Source organism: Pezoporus wallicus, unplaced genomic scaffold (genome assembly GCF_028554395.1).
Source record: "Pezoporus wallicus isolate ANWC-B61680 ecotype Strahan unplaced genomic scaffold, APGP_CSIRO_Pwel_v1 scaffold_7402, whole genome shotgun sequence".
In the NCBI taxonomy this organism is placed as follows: domain Eukaryota; kingdom Metazoa; phylum Chordata; class Aves; order Psittaciformes; family Psittacidae; genus Pezoporus; species Pezoporus wallicus.
This window is the reverse complement of record NW_026641037.1, coordinates 2,258,788-2,279,176: the sequence shown is the minus strand read 5'-3', so window position 1 is coordinate 2,279,176 and position 20,389 is coordinate 2,258,788. Positions and strand designations below refer to the sequence as shown.

Genomic DNA, 20,389 nt, shown 5'->3' with positions numbered 1-20,389 from the left:
TTAACCAGTTAGCTTCCTCCCATCTAAGTCAACAGTGGCTATAAATTATTCTTATTATTGTTTTAACTATTATTAATTGTTCAGCTCTGTATTGCTATAAGACCCTTGAAAAGAGTCATGTACAATCAATCTTCACACAGGATTGTTGCAGCAAGAGATCTAATAATTTCAAATGTCAGTTAGAAAATTCTATCATTTAATATTATTACCTGACAGATATCTGAATAATGCACTTGTATTACTAAAGTATTTTCAGTACTTTTATCACATCAATGACATGTAAAGGGTAATCTCATTCATCATATCCAACATCAACACCTCATAGAAATTTGCATTCTCTAAACAAAACTTCTTACCCCTTCAAAAGCTATCTAGGGGCCAATAATTTTCCAGACATCAGAGAACACAGCAAATGTAATTTTAACACAAAGTAGCATTGAAATGACTCATATATAATCATATTTACTAACACAGGGAGTTTGCTCTCTGAAATCCCACTTTTCTGACCTCATGAAGGCCAAAGGGAACAAGCAATCTGACTGTTCTCAGACTGCAAAGCCAAAGTCTGAAAATAACCCTTCTCTGTCATGTCAGATTGCTTTGTCCTCTGCACTCTTACAGCCTCTTCCCACCACAACACAGGTTTTACAGATGTCTCAAGCATCAGCACAAGCCGAGCATGTTTGCTGCAGTCAAGCCTGGCTCCAGGCAAAAGTCTCATAGGTCCAGCCTTGGAGAAAGATTGATGAGAACTACATAAGCTCTAAAGAGTGGGAAGACATGCAGGAAGCAGAGCTACGTGTACTTGACCTTTAAGACTACACCTCTTACAGAGTAGGCACTCCCACACAACAATTCACTCAGTATTTAACCGAGGTTTGCATACAATTGAGGTAAAAGTATGGTATCCGTGGATTCAAGGTACTGTTTACTGACGTAGTCAAAATTCTGATACATTTTATTGTTTTACAAAAGTAGTTTGATGTCAAAAGGGAAAAGAAAACCTGCCCTTCTTGATCTGAAACAGTCTCAAAGTCATGAAAAAAACCCAGCCTTTCTTTCATCCATTGGCATTACAGGCAGAGAACGCTTTCTGTTATTACAGCCAGACTTCCTAAGACTAAGGCAACAGAAAAAGGATCTTCCTAGACACAAACTGAATTGCTTGATACATGCTTGCAATTGGTACTTGACTGCGCTGGTTGCTTCCAAGTGTTACAAGGAGTAAACCCGATTAGAAAACATTGAAGCAACATACTCTTCACATTTGACCAAATTCTCTTCTTAGGTATTTCCCTAAAATAGTTCCAAGTTTTTGCTTTTTGGACAAAGCAAACTTTCAGAAGCTGTTTAAAATGTATCAGTTTTCTCATCTGAAAAATGTGCAATACACATTGTACTCTCTTAATATTGAACAGAGCATATGAAAGGGAAAAACCCACATACCTGCTTCAGGTTAACATTTAAACCCTCATGAGTTGCCTTTAGTAGGGCTCTCACAGTGAAGCTGTCAGGATCTTCTTTGTCCCTGATTTGGGATTCTTTTATTAGAGATTCCAGTTTTGTTCTTATAAAAGATTCCACCTGGTGCTCAGTTGCACCATTACTCTGAAAGAAATCCAGTTAAAGTAGATTATTATGTCCATCGCTTCTGGAACAGCCTGAGGAAGCATTACACACGTTTTGGGCAACACAACACTCCGAACATTTTCTTTGTAAGAAGCTTCTTGTATAATTCTGTCTTGCATAACCTTGCCTTTTTATTAGTCACTTTTACCGCCCTTTCCATTCTCCTTTTTCTTTTTAGTCCTCCCGACACAACTTACACTGCCACACCAAATCACAGTCCACCACGTAGAACGCCGAGAACCTGGCCCTGGTGTTAGCAATTTCTTTCAAAACTGTCACAAGTCTGATCTTCTCTCTCAGATGATGACAAGCTAATGCACTTACCTACTTCCTCCAAAATACCAGACAACCCAAGCATCGTTATACTTTGGCTCCAAACAGTAAGAAAGAGGAGTTAACATCACTCATATGTACTATACAGACAGAAACCAGTCTCTTACATAAGGTGCCTAGAATAAAAATGGATCTTGTAGAACAGTGTGCACTTAGCATCCCTTTGTCACTGAGGTGGGAGACCTCTCTTGAGAAAGGAGAAGATAGCAACTGTTCTGTACTAACACGTTCCATTTCTAACCCCAAAATACATACTGTGTTTTGCATTGGCTTTAAGGATTGCCAAATTTGTCATAGATCTTTCTGTTAAAGAAACCATAATCTTATCAGAAGTGCTGAAGCCACATTAGTAAAGTATACATGGATTACACAGACTGCTCCTTTGAACAGCACATTGGTTTCAGGCCTTACATTGGTTTCAGAACCAGTAGAGCAATCTCATCTCACTACACCCATAATGAGAGTTATGTTCTTTCAATATATACTTTTTCCTTGAACTTAAACCTGCAGAATTTTGTAGCTATACTTAAAATCAATCATATTCCTAAAGATTTATGGAATTGGGAGTCTTCAAGCTTCCCCATAAAATTAATACCAAATATTTCCAATACTGTAGTAAATACCAACAAAAATATAACATTCTGAGTCATGGAGCAAGCTAAACACTAGACTTGCCAATTGCTAATTTGAATTCTTTCAAATCAATTCTTTCTATGTCTCCCTAGATAGCATTTTCTTTGTTCAAAAGTTTTAACTGGTGAAGCAAGGCTGTCTCCTGACTAGACTAAAACCCACTTGCTGGATAATGCACACCAGTTTCAGCTTGTAGCAAAAAATATGTTAATAAAATTAACAGCAGAAAAATAAATGAAGAGTTAAGAAAGCAAACAGAAATCAAGCTTCTGTATCAAAAAATAAGAAAAAGAAGGATTGAAAATGAACCTCATATTTGTTTCATTTGTATGTCTCAATTTTCATCTAGCAATTGTGTAGCAAATCCATCATGCCATTGCTTTAAGTACTACACATTTGTATCTGAAAAAAGCCTAGCAAGCTTGCAAGTGCTGGCATCAATGCTTACAGTCTAGTGTACCTGAATTATTTAAATCCTTTATTTATATGATTTAAAAGACAAAGTGTGCATTTCCAAACAACGTAATTCCATATCTAAATGTGAAATTATATAACTTCTGTATCTTAAGGGCCTGACTTAAAAATCACAGTTAAAAACTCATCTGCTAACAACTACGTAGGATTATAGAGTATGCATTGTAGAGTTATAACAGTTCTAGGAACTGTATAAATGCACATACATAGCTAGGCTTTAATTTGCAGTCATCTTCAATTTCATCAGCACTATCCTCATCTGAAACTTCTCCTTCCTCAGCATCTGGCCCGAGACTGCAAGGCAACTTTTTACCCTAGAATGAGGAAAAAAAATATTCACAATAAATGCACACATGGACAGTTTTATTTAATGCAAAGACCAAAACAGCCCATTCCTCAACTATTCCTTATTTTAATTATGGCCACAGTCTGGAAATTGTTTTCAGAGAGTCTCACGCAAACTGGTTCAAGGACCTAGATTATCACAGGTGATATTTTAAGATTTTCTGGAAGAGTTTCTTACTGGAAGATCTTTGCAAGCTCTTTCAAAAAAGCGTATCATCTCCCATGTGTGGCGAAAGCAAGCAAGGGTCCAAAAGATTTTTTTGAGTTAACTTTCAGATATTTCAGACTTACTCCTAGCAAGCAGACGACTGTATATTTAACATTTTAAAAAAAGTCACAAGCTGAGATTTTGTTATAGGTTCCTCATAAGAATAGAAAACACAGACACAAAAGAAGTCACTGCAAGCACCCATCAACATGAAGGAAGCAGCAAAGCCAAAACCTATTTTAATATTGCATGCTCATGCAAGAGTATAGTCAGCAGTCCAAAATTAGATGCTAATCCAGTACTGTGAATGTTGTATATCTACATTAGAAAGGAACTACTTTAACTCCATGTCTAGTTTCCAACAACTGATTAGAGTGGTGAGCATCAAACAGAGGTTACTGGCTACTTACAGTAAAACAAACAAACAAACAAATGCTCTGACAGATTAGTTTTGCTTTTTAGAGCATTAACCTTTGATTTTGCTGTTTCATGACTTACAGTGAAGCGCAATCACAGAACCTTAGAAATGTTGGCTATGGGAACTCTGAATGTCTTTGGTCCAATCTCCCAGTAAAGGAGGATCATTACCGGCTCTCGTCGAGCTTTCCTTTGCCACGTCTTGCAAACTTTCAAAGGTGGAGACTCCCCTGGCCTTCTGCACAGTCTCTTTCCATGCTGCACTACTATCAGCTGAAAAAGCTTTTCCTGGCATCCAATCTGCCCCTCCCAAGCTGTAACTTGTGGCCACTGCCTCTTGCTTTACCATCTGCTACTTAATAAATTACCCTATTAAACTTTTGAGTTATTACTTCTATGTGTGTCTTTCTCACTGACTACAGAAATGTTCACAGTCTGTTTCATCAGTGGCAGAGGTAGACAAGAATTACACCCAGTTTTCTGCAGAAATAGATTGATTTCTGGCTGCATTTCAAAATTAATAATGCTACCGCTAACGAGTAGGTCAAATTCACTACACACTGTCACCTTTAATACTGGCTTAAATCTGTGAGTATTATTACAATTACTCTTTATATACACTAGCAGAATGAAAATTATGCCATTACTCAAAATTGTTTGGCTAATGAATCAAAACTGCCTTTCAAAGTAAAATGCAAACCCCAGCAAAAATAATGGCAAAATATGAGAAACTGGTTTACTTCTCAACAGGATGTTGATTCTTATATATGATTTTATCTTTTGCGAGAGGGCTACTTAAATTGAGAAGGAGATGGGAGACAGGGCTTTGTGAAAAGATACTGTGATGCTTAAAATAGCATTCCCTATTCTCTAAACATTAGCTCAGCTCCATACTATTTTGTAACAGCTCATGGGGTTTCAGCACTGTCAACTGAAGAATTAAACCAAAGTTACAAACTCAGGTGTACTACAAAAAACAGCTCAAATTTTCATGTAAGAGCTGCACAGTATCAAACCTCTTCTGTTTTTTTTCTGCATTGACATTGTATTTCAAGCCAGGTGTGCCAGGTTTTGTCACATGACTGACATTACATACTGTTTAGTTTGACTCTCTAAAACACCAACACTGCATGCTTGCATAGTTTATTAACTAGCAGTTACACATGAAAACTGATTCAGTAAAGCACATAAAGGTCTTCTAATTCAGAATCAGCTTTGCACTACACATTGAAATATATCCAAATTAACATCAAACCAGAATTGTGAATCCTGGTAGCCAGCTTGATATAGAGGACAGAGGGGAAAAAAAAAAAAAGTATATCAAGAGCTCACAACAAAGTAATTGCTCTCATGTGTCAAAGTAAATTTGACAGTCTGATAAGCTACAACTCTATTAATCACCCTCTCAAAGATCTGCCTTGCATTTCTTTCTTATTATATCCATCTCAGTCTTCGAAATTCCTTTCAGAGCAAACCCATTTATACTGAGAGGTTCAAACAATTAATCTTGCATACAACACTAACTTCAGTGCTCCAGGGCCTCCTCCTCCTTCACTGTTCCTTACAGCTACCTTCTGAAGTGCTCTTCTTTCATAAACACAGCTGATGAACCATGAAAATAGTTTCATTTCATGAACTACTGCTCAAAGCAAGATGAGGGGGAAATGAGAGAAAACACAAGAAATTTTGAGATGCTTTTATATTACTCCAAAATATGAGTATCAAGAAGGAACTGTAGGGTAATGTTTAGATGCTATAGGGATCTGAACCATACAGAACAATATCCACTAATAACAGGCCAGACAAATTTAAACAAATTAAAAATAAAAAAAAAAAAAAAGAAAATACCAGGTTCAGATAACTGTCACAGTTCTTTTTATTCATCTTGATGGATTTTATGTCATTTTTCTGCTCTCCTGACATGGTGCTAAGGTTTACAAATAAGCACCTTTTTCTTTAAGACTCTCAGGTAAGATGCTCAAAAAATAGGAAGAATTTTCTTTCCACTGCTCTTGATATCACCTCCCTGTTGAAACACCTACAAAAGTACTTTGGAACCCTTGCCAAGTCCAAGGTGAACTCAGTTTGAGTGCCTCTGAAAAGCTCAGAATTTTAACTCACTTACTGCATCTGTACTATTCTACATGATACTGCTGAACTAGATCTCTAAAGCCAAAGAAAATACACAATAAATAGCACAATAAATATTACTCTTTTTTTTTGCATTTTGAACACACCACCAGTAGCAAGTTACCTTCACTAGAATTTTCCCTTTCAAATTTTGAGGGCTAGGAAGTTGTCTGTAATCTGCAGTGACTACAGATGACAAGTCCAGTTTGTCACCAAATATCTCCTTCATGTACTGAGCAATCTTCTTTTGCTGCTGAATACTGCAATGGTTTTCAATAGACAGTATCACCGGAAACCTAGAAGCAAAAAACCCAGATATTGTCATAACTGTTTTAAGAGAGAAGACCTGCACAGCTTGCCATGTAAACTATTTTACAGTTTGCTTTTGCATTGTTAGTAGTCTGGAAACAAACTCACTTTGGAAAGAAGGACTTTACACATGAACTCCCAAATCTGTGTTCTGTCAGAATCCCTTGGGCAGTCCCTGCAGGCGATTCTGCTCTTTTACTCCAACCCTACCCACTAGCACACAGGATGACAAAGTTTGAAAGTGATGATCACCAAGCATGAGGCACAGAGAAACTTGCAATAAAGCTCATCAGCAACAGAATGCCTTGCTGTTCTATCTAACTGAGCAGAAGGTACGTTACTCCTTTGCAAGCCATGAACAAAGTCTTCGTAAGCTCTAAATGACCAGCAAGATGCTCCTGAAGAAAAATGTTTTGGAATCAAAAGATCCAAGGCTCCAGTAACTTACAGCTGAAGTTTCCTTAGGTAAAGACATTCCACAAATTTGCCTTGTTGTTTTCTAAACTCTTGGCAGCCCCAGAATTCTATGGCAAGGAATCCCCAGTGCCAACTACACCTCAAATAAAGAGCCATCTCCTTCAGTTTTGAAATCCCCATCTCCTGTTTCTAATCGATAACACCAAACTTTTGGGCTTGAGTATTTTGTTTGTTGGTTGGGAATTTTTTTGCCTCCCCCTGCCTCCTGCCCTTTTCTTTTTTAAAAAGAGAATGTAAGCATTTCCCCTTTATTCTCTCTAAAATACTCAAAATTCTATACTCATGACCTAAGACTGCTGGATATATGTGGTTAAACTCCATGATTTTCATAAACTGTTACATGTTACCATGGTAAACAAAATAGAATCTGAACATTGCCCCACATCTCAGTATTTTCTCATGCTATGTATGAGATAGTTTCTCAATTTTCCTACTGAAATGAAGCATTTTCCTTACGTAGAGAATATACTGATTTTTAAGAATAATTTCCCTGTGGATATGAGTGGGAAGTTCTGTTCAAAGATATTCAACAGTCTCAGGCTGTTCAAAACATTACTGAGTTTACAATGCAAGAAAGGTCTTTCTAACTTAGAACGAACATTCTAACTTGATTGATGGAAACAGCTCTTGCAGTTGAACAATAAATATGACAAACGGGAACAGAACCAAATTTATAATTTTTCAGTGTGTTTTAATGAATATTCGTACTTCCTGACATTGATTATTGATTTAGACATGGGATTAACTACACAAACCAGACATGTAGCTTCAAAACTCACTCTACACTTACTCGTTTTTGATGAAGGCGTATTTATTGATAGTTTCTGCCACATCACGGAATAGTATTTTAGAAGTAAGAGTGTAACCATGGTGCACTACCGGCTCTCCATCTGGACCATCCCAGCAGTCCACTATTAGGAAAGAAAAAGCTATACATTAAGAGATGCCCATGATCTGATACATTTCTGCTGATCTTGCTTGCCAGCAGAACTGGCAATAATAGGTACACTACCCAAACATGCAGGTGTCAAGAAATTCATTCAATTTATTATGACCTACCAATTGAGTTAACACTAACAAACCAGGTTTTTTTCTTACACCAAATGAGAAATACGTAACCTAAATTAGCTTTTTCCCCTTATATTAAGCAGAGGTTTTTTCCCTTATATATAAAATTATAAAGGTGTGATAGGCAAATAACATTTACAGCTATCTCTTGGGAAAGCAGCTTCTGCTTCTGAAAGACAGACTATTTAAAAAGAATTTAGTCTTTTTCCATGCCCAATTAAGCATGCAGTTTTATAACTGACTATAGTAAAAGTAGCATCAAATCCATAATACGTAGAATGGATTAGGACAGTAATACTTCTCCTAATGAATTATCCTGGATTCACACCAACCTTGTTACTACTATTGCCTCTATAGGAAGTCAAGAGCTTCACAAAGAGAAGCCACAGAGCTATTAGCTAGGCTGTATAGAGCCCACAACAGTTTTGAGATCAAACAAAATAGCATGCTACTCTGTGTTCTGGTGAACTTTCCTACAAAAGTGAAAGTACAGTGGTAGATTGCCCAATCTTCTCAGGTTCACTTTCTCTAATTAATTTCTAAATTCAGAGTAACTTTTCTTTTCTAGAGATGAGTTTTGCAGTATTAGTTCTAAAAAATTTGTCAAAAGACTTTATTCTACCCAGAATCCTGAAAACAAAATGCTAATGTTTTGTTATTATTTAAATCATGCAGAACTTAAACAAGAATCCAACACACTCTCTAGGCTATCAAACAGCATCTTGTTTTAATCCATCAGCATTAAGCCAATGAAACTGCATCCCACCTCTCCATTGTGGCAGACAAAAGCTAAGTTTCTCAGCTCTAAGATGGTGACAGAAGTAGATACTCAGCTGTGCTGACAGAATGAACTGTGCTCACCTGTCCTCCTCCTCCAGGCACCTTTCATCTTCCCTTTGCATTCACGAGAGGAACTGCATATGCAAACACCCACTTTCCCATTCAGCTTGTGAAACAAAAAGGTCTTTGCTAGTTTAGCTCATTCTGAACAATGTGGATTTGGAAGCTGTTCTGTGATGCACAGGGGACCTGCAGAGCAGAACACCCAGGCCTGCTCTGCTGGAGCTGCAGGTTCCCAGACAGGTGCCTGCCCATTGCCTTACTGGAACTTGTGCCACAAAAAAATATGCTTTACACAAATTCAGGGCAATGGAAGACTTGCACTGGCTGAGAAAAGCAGAACACAGCAGCAGGCAGGAGAAAACTGTGGTGTCTGTGATGTTTGAGATTGTCATCCCCAATAGGAAAATTCTGTTTAGACAGCTAGAAAACAAGAGTTTACTATTTAAGGTAATCAGACAGTGAAGCATTAATGCTTTGAATTTGCCACTGACTTTGTGCTCATAAGAAATATCCACCATACTTCCCAGAGCCAGCAAGTTACACTAAAAATATACCTTCAACACATCGACAACCATCTTGCAGCACTCGTGCATACATCTCCACTCTGGACTGGGACAGCAGTTGGTCTCCCGTCAGGTATGTATTGTGAGATGAAGCAATAAAGTAGTTACAAAGGGGTTGATCCATATCCTGATGCACTTCGCAGTGCAGCGGATTAAATATATCACAAGCAGGACTGCGCATGAAATTGGTGAAACCTTTGAACAAAGAGAAACAGTTTTGCAATAGATGCAGTACATATTTGCCAAGCAAATGATTTGCACTGTAACATTTATTTTTTTCTGTTTATGCTTGTCTGTGCTTGTGGTCTCCAAAACCACATCACAGGGATTATTTTCCTGTACCCTGTGTTTTCAACATATTAAGTCCTGTCTGTGACTTGATTGGTTCTTTGCAAACTGAAGATGCTGCACATACTCAGTCCACTGGTGGCAGACACACAGGTATTTCTTTTTTTAGCCTATAGAAGTTCTGACACCTTTGACAAGTACACATTCCCAAGATCCAACCCAGACAATTTTCAAACAGCTTTGAACTAGAAGAGCAAATATAATCTAGAAAGACACATTTATGACTTCTCTGAAAAATAAAAATCAAGCATTTGCAAAATGTCACATTGAGCTAAGTCTCTTTAGAAATTAATTAACAACTAATAGTGAAAAACAAAATAGGATTCTAAGAGAAACATAAAAAGTAAAGAACAGTAGCTATATGAGAAGGCTGAAAACAAGACAGATAGATATGGCCACTGGCCAACCTATTTTCAGATCAGATGTTTCATTCAGACCCTCAAAAGGGGCAGATGACAAAAACACACATGTAAAAATTCTATGAAACCCTGACAAGCCTACACCAAATCCAGTGCATGGACAAACAAGTGTGCTCCAGCTGCCTTCTGCAGTTCAGACAAAACCACTCCACTATTAAGTGGAACAGAAGAATCTGTTACTGATTCTGTTAGAACTGGTGGAAGAAAATATCCTCCCTCACCATTATTCAGTGAGATAAAAATGATCTCTTCATCTAGATGCTATGTAAGCAGCTAAACCATGAGTCATTACTGCTACAAAAACTGTCTTTTCCTTCCCCTTCTTCTCAAACTGGTATCCCTTACACCCTCATGATCCTTGTTAAAGCATCAGTATAACTGAGAAATTCGGTCAAATGCTTCAGCAGCATCAGTCTGCATTTCCTGGGACAATGAATTGTGCCTTGGAGGGCAAGTGATTTGCTTGCTGGGAATGTAGATGGGAAGGTGGGAGGGGGGGAGGAACCTCAGCCTCACTTTCAGCAGGATGCAAAGAATTTGACATGTGCACCATCTTTCCCTCAATGGACCCTTGTGATGGTAGCAGGTAAATGCTATTCTGTTCTGCTCCGTCACAAGTGTAATGTATCGTAAATAAGAGGAAGCAGAGGAAATCCCTCAAATACTGGGCAGCAGAAGAAACAAAGGTTATGACACCTGCAAGAGTATAGTTTTGGTATCCTGCAGAGCTGCCAGGACTTCATGATGCTGGTAATGCTCCATGGGTCCCAAGTTGAGAAGTTATCTTCAGAAAGCACAACAGTGTCAAGAACAAAACAAAATAACACTTTTATCGAAGTGAAATTGTCAGATCTTTCTTATACAGATCACAGGACAGAAGTGGGAGTTAGACTGACATCCTGACTTTGAAGCAAAGGCTTCCTTTCCATCCTTTCCCCCGCTCCCTGAGTTTATCGCTGACTCTGCCCCAGTGACACTCCTTTACTGTAAGCACTACCCTGACTGAATATAATATGTAGACAAGGTAGCACCACCCAAACAGCTACACTGCAGTGCAGGGAGCACGGGGCCCATGCTAGCCAACTCGAACATCTAGCTAATTTCACTATAATTTACAGTTTTCCCTATGCTTCAAGTTTATCTGAGAAGATGGTAGTTGGTTTATACTTCTGCAAATCAGCTTTTAGATAGATAAAGTTTTAAAAATACCTCCTTTGAGACAGAGAAATGTAAAATATTACAAAAGGATAGTGCAAACAACCCTAACCCTGAAAGCAGCTCAAACACAAAAGCAGCAGCAGTAAGGTTAAGAGGAACAGGAATGCTTTCAGAAATATTTGTTATCTAAGTGCATGGCTTGTTCATTTTGCTATCCTCACTTCAGTTCAAGTGCGGTGCCCTGGGTCACACCAGAGGCTTGTTTAAGATCTGGAAGGTTATACCGAGGATTTAAGTACCATCTGAAAGAATTCTCCTTCCCCCGCCCCAAAGTCACCATTTAAATTATGCTGCTTCATGGAAAGCTGTCTTCTGGGCAAATTAACACACCATGGCATTTAATCTATTTCATGCCAGTTCAGATTTTCATTTGATTCCAACCTGGGTTCTGAACAAATAAACCATTTAGAATTGCTTTAGCAAACAAGATCAATAAGGTTTTCAAACCCAAAGAAAATGCAACTACCCGTATTTAATTTCATCTGCTTATTTCACATAAGCATAAATCAATGGATTGTACAGGAGCAATTCCAAACCTGCAAAGACAGAGCAGAATGGAAACTTCGCTTTTATTGCTGCAGTTGCGAGCAAGATGTGGTATAAATCACATGGTATAGAATGTTTTACGTTTGTGTTTTACAAATACTCAGCAACAAATTCATTCAAGCCCAAGGCATTCACATTACTGTCTGATGCTTATGATGTATCACTGTACAATACTAACTGCTAATTCACCCCACCTACTCTCATCTCTGCCGTGTCCCACAAAAAAGCACCTCCACTACTGATCAGACTGCTAATCTACATAACATCCTATCACAGGACGTTTTGGCTACACTAGAACACTGTTAAAGCTTTTCCATTCCACTACATTATATAGAGACAAAGATAATTTTGAAATCAAAACCTTTACCTTCAATCCCAAGAACATTTTGTTTCTTGTTTTCTTCTGATACTTCAAACTTCTGTATGATGTCAAGACAATATTCTGGTGTCACATTATTCATCTGCACAAAAAAAAAACAGCATCGGTGCACTTACATTAAATACCATGTCAAACCTTACTTCAGGCTTCTGGGTTCAGTTGAAAAAACTTATGATCAAATTGAGATCAGTCAAATATGAGTAAGAGAGTCAGTAACACTACTGTAAAAGACTTGTATGATTTTGATTTTATTTCTGGCACAAGCCTCATGGCTCTTATCTTTGAGGATAAAAATAGGAGAGGTAGCAATCACTTAAAAGGTGTGTCATTGTAATTTAAAGATTAAAATAAACTGTTAAGCAAACTTACTATTTGTACTGGGCAATACTGATGAAATGAGAACTATGAAGTTATATTCTTTAATATAATCCACTTAAACATGCAAAAAAAAATTGTCAGGGTTTGATTTCATTTTCATGTATTTTCCGCTTCTGTGATTTCATTACTTCCAGGAGTGTTCACTATAATACACAGGCTGAGATAAATAATTAGATTCTGAAAAGAAAACCAGCAGTTCTTCTGAAACAAGTAAGAGTTTTGTCATCAGCTTCAACTAGCCAGCAGCTTAAGTCCTACCTGACTAGTGTGGTCAAAGTATCACCACATACTTCTATTTCCTTTAATTTTAAAGGAAAGTAGCAGCTTTTGTTGCTCAGCTCTTCTCTTGTCACACCACCCTGAAGGTGTATAGAACCAAAGTGAGAAGAAATACAACTGGGTGTATTTCATTTCCTCCAATAATAATATCACAGGATGACAATGACAACACTAAAACCTTTGGCAGCTTATTTGTATCATTATTCTGTTTACTGGTTGTACTCAGCATCCTTTGTCAAAGTCAGCTCAAATGCCCTGACATGCAGACAGTCTGGAAGCACAAGAACATGCAGTTCCCCCTCTCAGATAGTGTGTTGCCTCTGTTAACATGACTGCTTCAGGCAGAGACAGAAGTGAAGTTAGTCATCATGCAGGTTACACAGTATTTATTGTTTTAAATTTGAAAACAGTCTCTCTGTGAACTGTTCTTACTAACAGACTTCTCTTTCAGATGGCAACATCAATTTTATTTACGCTGCTCTCTATGTGGCCTTTGATGAATTTGTGCTTTCCATTATTTCCTGTAGCTCGGGATTCCCAGTAACAGCATTCAGCTATATGGAAATCTAGAACTATGTTGACTCTCTCAATCTCATTTTCTCTAAAGGCCCAATCCTGCCAAGTGCTGGGTTCCTCTTAAGAAATTTGGATGCCATGCCTGACCATATTTCATAACAACTAAAAGGCTATGGCCTAAGTATGAAAAGTTACCAGAGGAGTTGAAAAACTAGATATGTCAATGTTAGTAGTAACAGAAGGCAAGCATGTGAACACTTCAGCTTGAGTTGCCATGTGAGTTGAGAGACATAGAGCTATTTTCTAGCCTTTCTGCCCTTTGCCCTTGCCTCTGTTTTACTCTTGCACAGGGAAAGCATGGCTTGGCCCATCTCCTTCTCCAAACATTTATATCTCCTACCTAAGCCAAAAATCATGAGACGCCTGCAGGATTTACACAGGATTATAGGAAAAAGAACAATTCAGTAGGAAAAAACCCAACTGATTATCTTAGCTCAAGTAACTGTTGCTGTTTGATTGCAAACACTATTCATAGCAGGCCATTCTTCAGCATGAGCTGGCTAGAAATAAAGTTTTCATTGTCCCGTATGGCTCCTTGATGGCTGAATGGCAGCACACTTGTGTGCTCTAAGAATGAAAATGTCTAATCTAGTCCAAAGCTGCATCTGCTAGGGAAAAGCCCACTGATTCATGCTTTTTAACTGGAGATTGAGAGATGATAACTTAGGCTACTCATTTAAATTTGTTTTCATTAAGTTTTAAAGTATTCCACTAAAATTAATATAAAATAGCAATAATCGTGATCAATAACTGAATATTTAGATACATGAATTATTGAAGATGGCCGACAGCAGTATTTCCAAAATCTCTTGAATACATAGCTACTTTTTATGTTCCTGGCTAAATGCTTTAGTTTTGATGGAGATATCTCCTTTACAAGGTCATCAGCCTTTGAATAGCCAATAAGACTTTGTTTTTAACTAAATGAACTACCAATTAATTTTCCTAAAATAAGATCCTACAGAACTACAAAAAAAACAACATTATCCCTAATCTTCAGTGTAGAAGTATGAGAAAGAAGAGGGAACTCACTTTTGATTTCACCAATCTGACTGGATGCTGAAAGTCTAATGCTATCTGAAGCTGCAAAGCACTGCAATGTGAAGTAATAGGAGAGACCTCATTTCCCATTCTCATAGGAAAGAAAGTGGGAGAAGGGAATGTAAAGTAGAAGGGAAGTTATGAAAAAAAAGGAGAAGTTAGAAAAGCAGCACAATGCTAATAACAGGTATTCCTAGACAGGATGCCAACCCACCAGGCACGTCTAAAGTACTGTAATGGTTTAGGCTTTAGTTGCTCAGTTATTTATTCTGTAAGAAAAGTCAAAATATAAATAATCAAAGCCATTCTTCCAATTTCAGTGCAAGATGTCAATGTAAGATGTCATGACGTACTGGGTCACCACATAAATCTGTTATAGTGATTATCTTCTTGTGTGAGAGAGGGAGGAAGGCATCATCTTGCTTTCCAATCAAGAGTTTGTGTTGCCATAGAGGGGTTTTTGGTGGTGGTTTTGGGTTTTTTTGGAAAGCAGCAAGGATTGACTAGGCATGATAGTCTGATATTGTATTCTTTACCTAATAGTAACAAGCTCTACAGTTTCTCCTGTTTTTAAAGTCTGTGCACCAACACTGATATTCTTATCAGTTCCCTATTCCTTTTGGGATACTGGCTCCTGATATTCTTCTGCACACACCGTTTCAGATCATAGCCTGACACATACAGACACACCCTGGTATATACTATCTCATTATAGCCCTTTAAAACACCTCCCAAGAGAGCACATACAGTTATTTCAAAATATTCATTTTCTAAAAGTGTACTTAATCACCATTTGTCACCACTTTTTGTCACATTTTCACTATTCACCACATCCCTAGTTATTCCTGTGATACTCTATAATTAATGTAGAGAAGTAACAAGAGGAAAATTACTCTCTCAAGAAGGCTTAACTCAAAATGCAGTAGCCCATACTGAATAATTAACAAAAAGCTTTACATAATTATATGTGCATGTTCCGAGGGTGTAACTGTTACAAAATTGCTTCCTTTTTAGCTCAATTAAAATGAACAGGGGCATTCATTTTTGTCATCAGTTTCTTTTGGGCTGCATATAACAGCTGCCCTTTTAACCACAGAAGATACCAGTTTGGTACCAATATGGTGCCACAGTATTAACAAGTCCACCTGATTCTTGTCACCTGGGAGCATAACAGGGCACATCATTCAATATGAAGCACTTTCTTGGAGCATGCAGAGAATGCTGCTGTAGGCAAATTCTCAGCAGGCTGCCCTTATTTTCAGGACAGAGGAACACTGTATTGCAAAGTAACTGATCCAAGTGGCAAGCAGGCACATGGGGAAACTTCACTCTCAGGAAATCAAAACTAAATATTTCATGTTTGTAACACGAACCTTGTAACTGCATAAAGCCATCAGCACAAGAATCAAAAAGGTCTCTGCTATGACTGAAATAAAAGCACTTGATGTGCTGTGAGTGCAGCAGAAACACAGAGGGAAGAGCAGTCACACAACAGCTGTCTGAACATTTTTTCCCTATGCTTGGATATATTTAAATGGTCATATATATGCCTGCCTAGTATTCCCATACCTTTTGTTCCACCTTTAGAAACTGAGCAAGTTCTTCAACAGTGAGGTGATCCTTCTTGTCACTGTAACTTAAGAGCAGTAAGTAGAGATCTCGACGTAAGGACATCATCTTGTAAAACACTGAAAATTCTTCAAAATTTAGGGTTCCCTGGTTCTCATCCGTGTCTGCTTCCTAAGAGGTAAAGAAACTCAGATAAGCATGCTAAACACAGGTGAATTCAGGGAACAAAGCAGAACAGGTTTTACATAGACAACAGAAATCTAGTAAATTCTAGTCTGCAAGATTCTGTTCAGACACAAATTCCAGTGGCAAAAATAACTGCAAAATTATAGTACCATCTATTGGATTATTTTTTTTTGTGAAAACAGTTGCCACACTAAAACTACAGGTGTCTTATGAAAGACTCAATTCCATCCTTAGTTTTGAATTTGTTACCCCTGTTAAGAGGCTCACCTGGGGCTTTATTCTGATCTCTGTTACTCTCTTGTATGCCCTGCAGCTATCCTGGATTAAAATATAGTAAGGAACCTAATAATTTCTCACATGGCTTCCCCAAACAACAGCGTCTCAGATTTGAAAGCATTCAGGACAATATCAGAGTCTTATATGGTAATCCAAACTACAACACACTCAGCCCCCTGTCAGCACTCTGTAGAGGGGACAAGTCTGCAGCAGCAATAAGATACCACATGCCAAATAGCCTGAGTCTTGATGGCAGGTTTTGTTTATCCTCAGAGGTACAAAGAGAAGAAAACAGTACTTAAAGCATGTTAATACAAGCTTTTCACTGTGAACATCTGCCTAAGAGGATTTCTTTGGACTTTCAAAACAAACAATATATTCTGGAGAACTGCCGTAAAACTTCACGTAGGTCTCCACAAAAAACAAACTTCATGGAAACTCAACTCTTGCCAAGTTTGAGGCCATAAGCAGATAACGGAGACAAAATGAAATAAATGTTTAGAAGTATGCTATTTTTCCCATGAATAATGCACTTCATTCATAGCTGTATATAGGGTGTTTTTTTCTCTGTAGTTGTTATAAACCCCATTGCCATTCTCAAACCATATTCTGTTAAAAGTAGTGTTTTCTTCTGTTCCGATCAGAAGACCTTCTGTGCAGAGAGCCCTTTTAACACTGACTTTGCTTTGAACCTATGGTCTTGCATCTACAGCTGTGCACCAAACACAAGTTTTTCTCCAGATGGAGGACATATTCATCCTGCTATCATTTCTTCCTTCACAAGAATGCTCTTCCAATTGGTGTCCAACCTCACTTTTTCTACAGAAGAAGAGCAGACACAATGAACACATCTCTGACCTGGCTTGCTTTCCAAGGATCCGGTTCTACTTTCCCCTTCACATAAAATACTCCACTTAACTTTGAAGCACGTCTTAGAACAGGAAACCATCTTTACTCTTAGTAAGTTCACACAGCTGAAGTAGCAGCCCCATACTCTATTCCCAGGTGCAGGGTGCCCAGCGATTCCCATGGACCACAGGTGTTCCTCCAGGCCAGGTGCTGTTTGTGCCATGTCCAAACTGTAATGCTAAGTCACATAAACAGTACCACCTGAGCAGATTAAGTGCAAGAACAGGGCAGAGTAGCTAGATACAGGGGCAAGGATTTGTCCCACCATTATTCTGCTACTCCCTTTATCCTGCATTAAGTCCTGGAAGTCCATAGAACTGCTGGCACAAAGCACTGCTTGTGCGGTAAGACCTCTAGGATTGAGCCCTGAATGACTAACAATAAACAAACTTTCAACGCTACTTTTCTACTCGACCTTAATAACTTTAACCATGTCTGTGAAGTCTAGGACATTAACTCGGGTATATGCTGGCAGAAAGTGCAGCAAAATGAAAGTAAATAAAGCATTTCATTTTTAATCAAAAGTTCCCTCTGATTATACAAAAGCTAATGGTTTCTAGAGTGCCCTAGCACTCATTCCTAGACAGTTTAACAGTGCAGACAGAACTACGTTATTTTTCCTCTCAGTACATGGCTTCACAACTCCCTCTCCTGTAGCAGTTCACAGTATCAGCAAAACCTGAGGATCTCAGGGAGCTGCATTTCATTACACCTTATTAGTTCTAATGCCATCTGAGCTATAAACTCAGATCACAAAGTAAGCCGAGAAGAAAATAATTCCCAGCTATCTGATGCTGAGTTGGATTTTGAAGCATTTTATACCTACTACATATCTTAAATGATATTTACCGTTTGTGGGAACAAGTACAACCTGAATTCATTACTGCAACACAGCCCCACCAGTTTCCACACTTCTAAAGTCATTGGGGAGTAACTTGAAAACTCCATAGATGTATCTCTAATATGGGGTTTATGACAGAAAACCAAATTACTTCTGACTATAGAAGATTCTTTAATTTTCCCATGTTTTACAGCAAGCCAACTTCTGGCTGCTACTGTTTCTGAAGAGTTAAGAAAAAAATATTCTGTTCTTCATTACGTCCTTGGCTTATCTTTTATCTATTTCTATCAGCAAATACTAGGGCTGGTGGAAAATGGTAACTGCTTTCAGACAGAAGTAAAAAAATTGATTCTGGCTAACTAAGAGGAAGCTTTTTTTTAAAAAAAAAAACCAAACAATTACTGTCATAAAGCTAGTTTCTATTAAATAATTTTTCATAAAGGAAATGAAAAAGTATTTCAATAGAAACAGAGTAACTTCATTGTCCATCAATGCCAGCATAGAACAATTCAGTTCAGAGATGAAAACAATCATGCATCTGAAAAAGTAATATTAATAAATTGTCTTCTGTGTGGCTCACATTATTAAAACAATGTTCTGATGCATCCTTGTCTACAAAAAGGTTGAGGCCCAAAGAAAGTCTGGGGTGCTGGAAAGGACAGAGTTTAAAGCCGCAACTTGCAAATCCTATTCTGGATCTGTCCAGAAACAGACCATAACTGGCACTATCTTACCACAGCAAAACTGTGTTAGAGACTACCAACCTGAAACATCTGCCGGACCTTCCTGCGGGGCAGGTTAACATTTAGTTTATGCATCAGCTGGTGGATCTCTTCAATATTCAGCAGACCATCTCCATTCTTGTCAGCCTCCTCAAAGGTTTGTTTGACCCAGCTACAAATGTGTCAAGGAAAGGCACAAGAGTGAAATTTCCTCATGCATACGGAGACAAAGCAGTTAAGAGGTAAGGGACAAGACTCAGATTCAGGAGAACAAGTCTCTGCCCCAAATCTTCTGGGCAGGGAAGTAATCCTTAGCAGAGAACCTTAACAACTTCCAGGGAGAAAAACTTGGGCATTATTCAATTCAGTCTTCACAAACAAGTCTTCCTCAAGTCAGTGCTTCCAAGTAGAACATTTGCATTAAGACTTCCCACAGCCTGCATTATTGTTATCATAGGTACACTGTGAAATAAAGTTATTGCTGGCAAAGATCTGGTGCTATCTACATTGTTCTCCACACACTCGTGCCAAATCAAAGCATTTTTACTACTGTACACCCTGTGGTACAATTTGCTATTGCACCTCCTGCTTGGTGCAACTAAAACAGTTATATTTGAGGGCTGGTGATTTTGTGACTCAACTCTAAGGAATCAAGCTCAATAGCCATCTGTATCAGGGATGATGTTAATCTAGTGTAAGAGGATAGAATAAGGAAGACTCTGTTAAACCAGCCAAAGTACATGATTATCGGCCTCTGGTTTCCATCAGAACCTCATTAAAAATTAACTATTCTTGTTTTTCCATGCTCTCTCCTTCAAGACTGTCACACAGTTCTTTCACCTGTATCTGTATAACTCTTCCATCTCTGGACAAGTTCTTTGTCCACCACTTTATCTCCAACACCTCTGTCCTCACCTTGTGTTACACTTCCAGAGGGCATCAGAACTGTAAGTGGCACAGAGAAAATGGATAGCGCCCATACATTCACTTTTTCTCCCCTCACAAAGGCAAAATGGCATCAAATAAAGTCAACAGCTGTCAAATTCAGAAAACAAGAGGTGATTCTTCACGCAGCATAGAGCTCGTTTTTAACATAACCTTTATTGGGATGTTCTGCAGGTTTACATGGGTTTGAGCCGACACTAAACCAGTTTTTCTCTCCCCCTCTCCCTGCCCTGCTACAATTTCATTCAAAAGCTTATAACTGGTACTGGTTTGGACTATTATTTACAGGTTCACAATACCAGCCCCTTCACAATCTCATTTCTGCTAC

The 20,389-nt window shown here is 38.2% G+C and overlaps 1 protein-coding gene across 5 annotated transcripts in view; it reads right to left on the bottom strand.

The window, feature by feature from the left end:
* The window catches only part of PLCH1 (phospholipase C eta 1), an 80,251-nt gene that overhangs the window by 18,204 nt on the left and 41,658 nt on the right, over positions 1 to 20,389 (bottom strand). For all 5 annotated transcript variants that reach the window (XM_057421705.1, XM_057421707.1, XM_057421708.1 and 2 more), the window contains 8 exons: positions 19,159 to 19,288; positions 16,183 to 16,353; positions 12,328 to 12,421; positions 9,421 to 9,624; positions 7,746 to 7,866; positions 6,294 to 6,465; positions 3,276 to 3,383; positions 1,447 to 1,608 (listed from right to left, as the gene is read on the bottom strand). In XM_057421705.1, the coding sequence (XP_057277688.1) occupies positions 1,447 to 1,608; positions 3,276 to 3,383; positions 6,294 to 6,465; positions 7,746 to 7,866; positions 9,421 to 9,624; positions 12,328 to 12,421; positions 16,183 to 16,353; positions 19,159 to 19,288 (1,162 nt within the window). The remainder of the gene's footprint in view (positions 1 to 1,446; positions 1,609 to 3,275; positions 3,384 to 6,293; positions 6,466 to 7,745; positions 7,867 to 9,420; positions 9,625 to 12,327; positions 12,422 to 16,182; positions 16,354 to 19,158; positions 19,289 to 20,389) is intronic.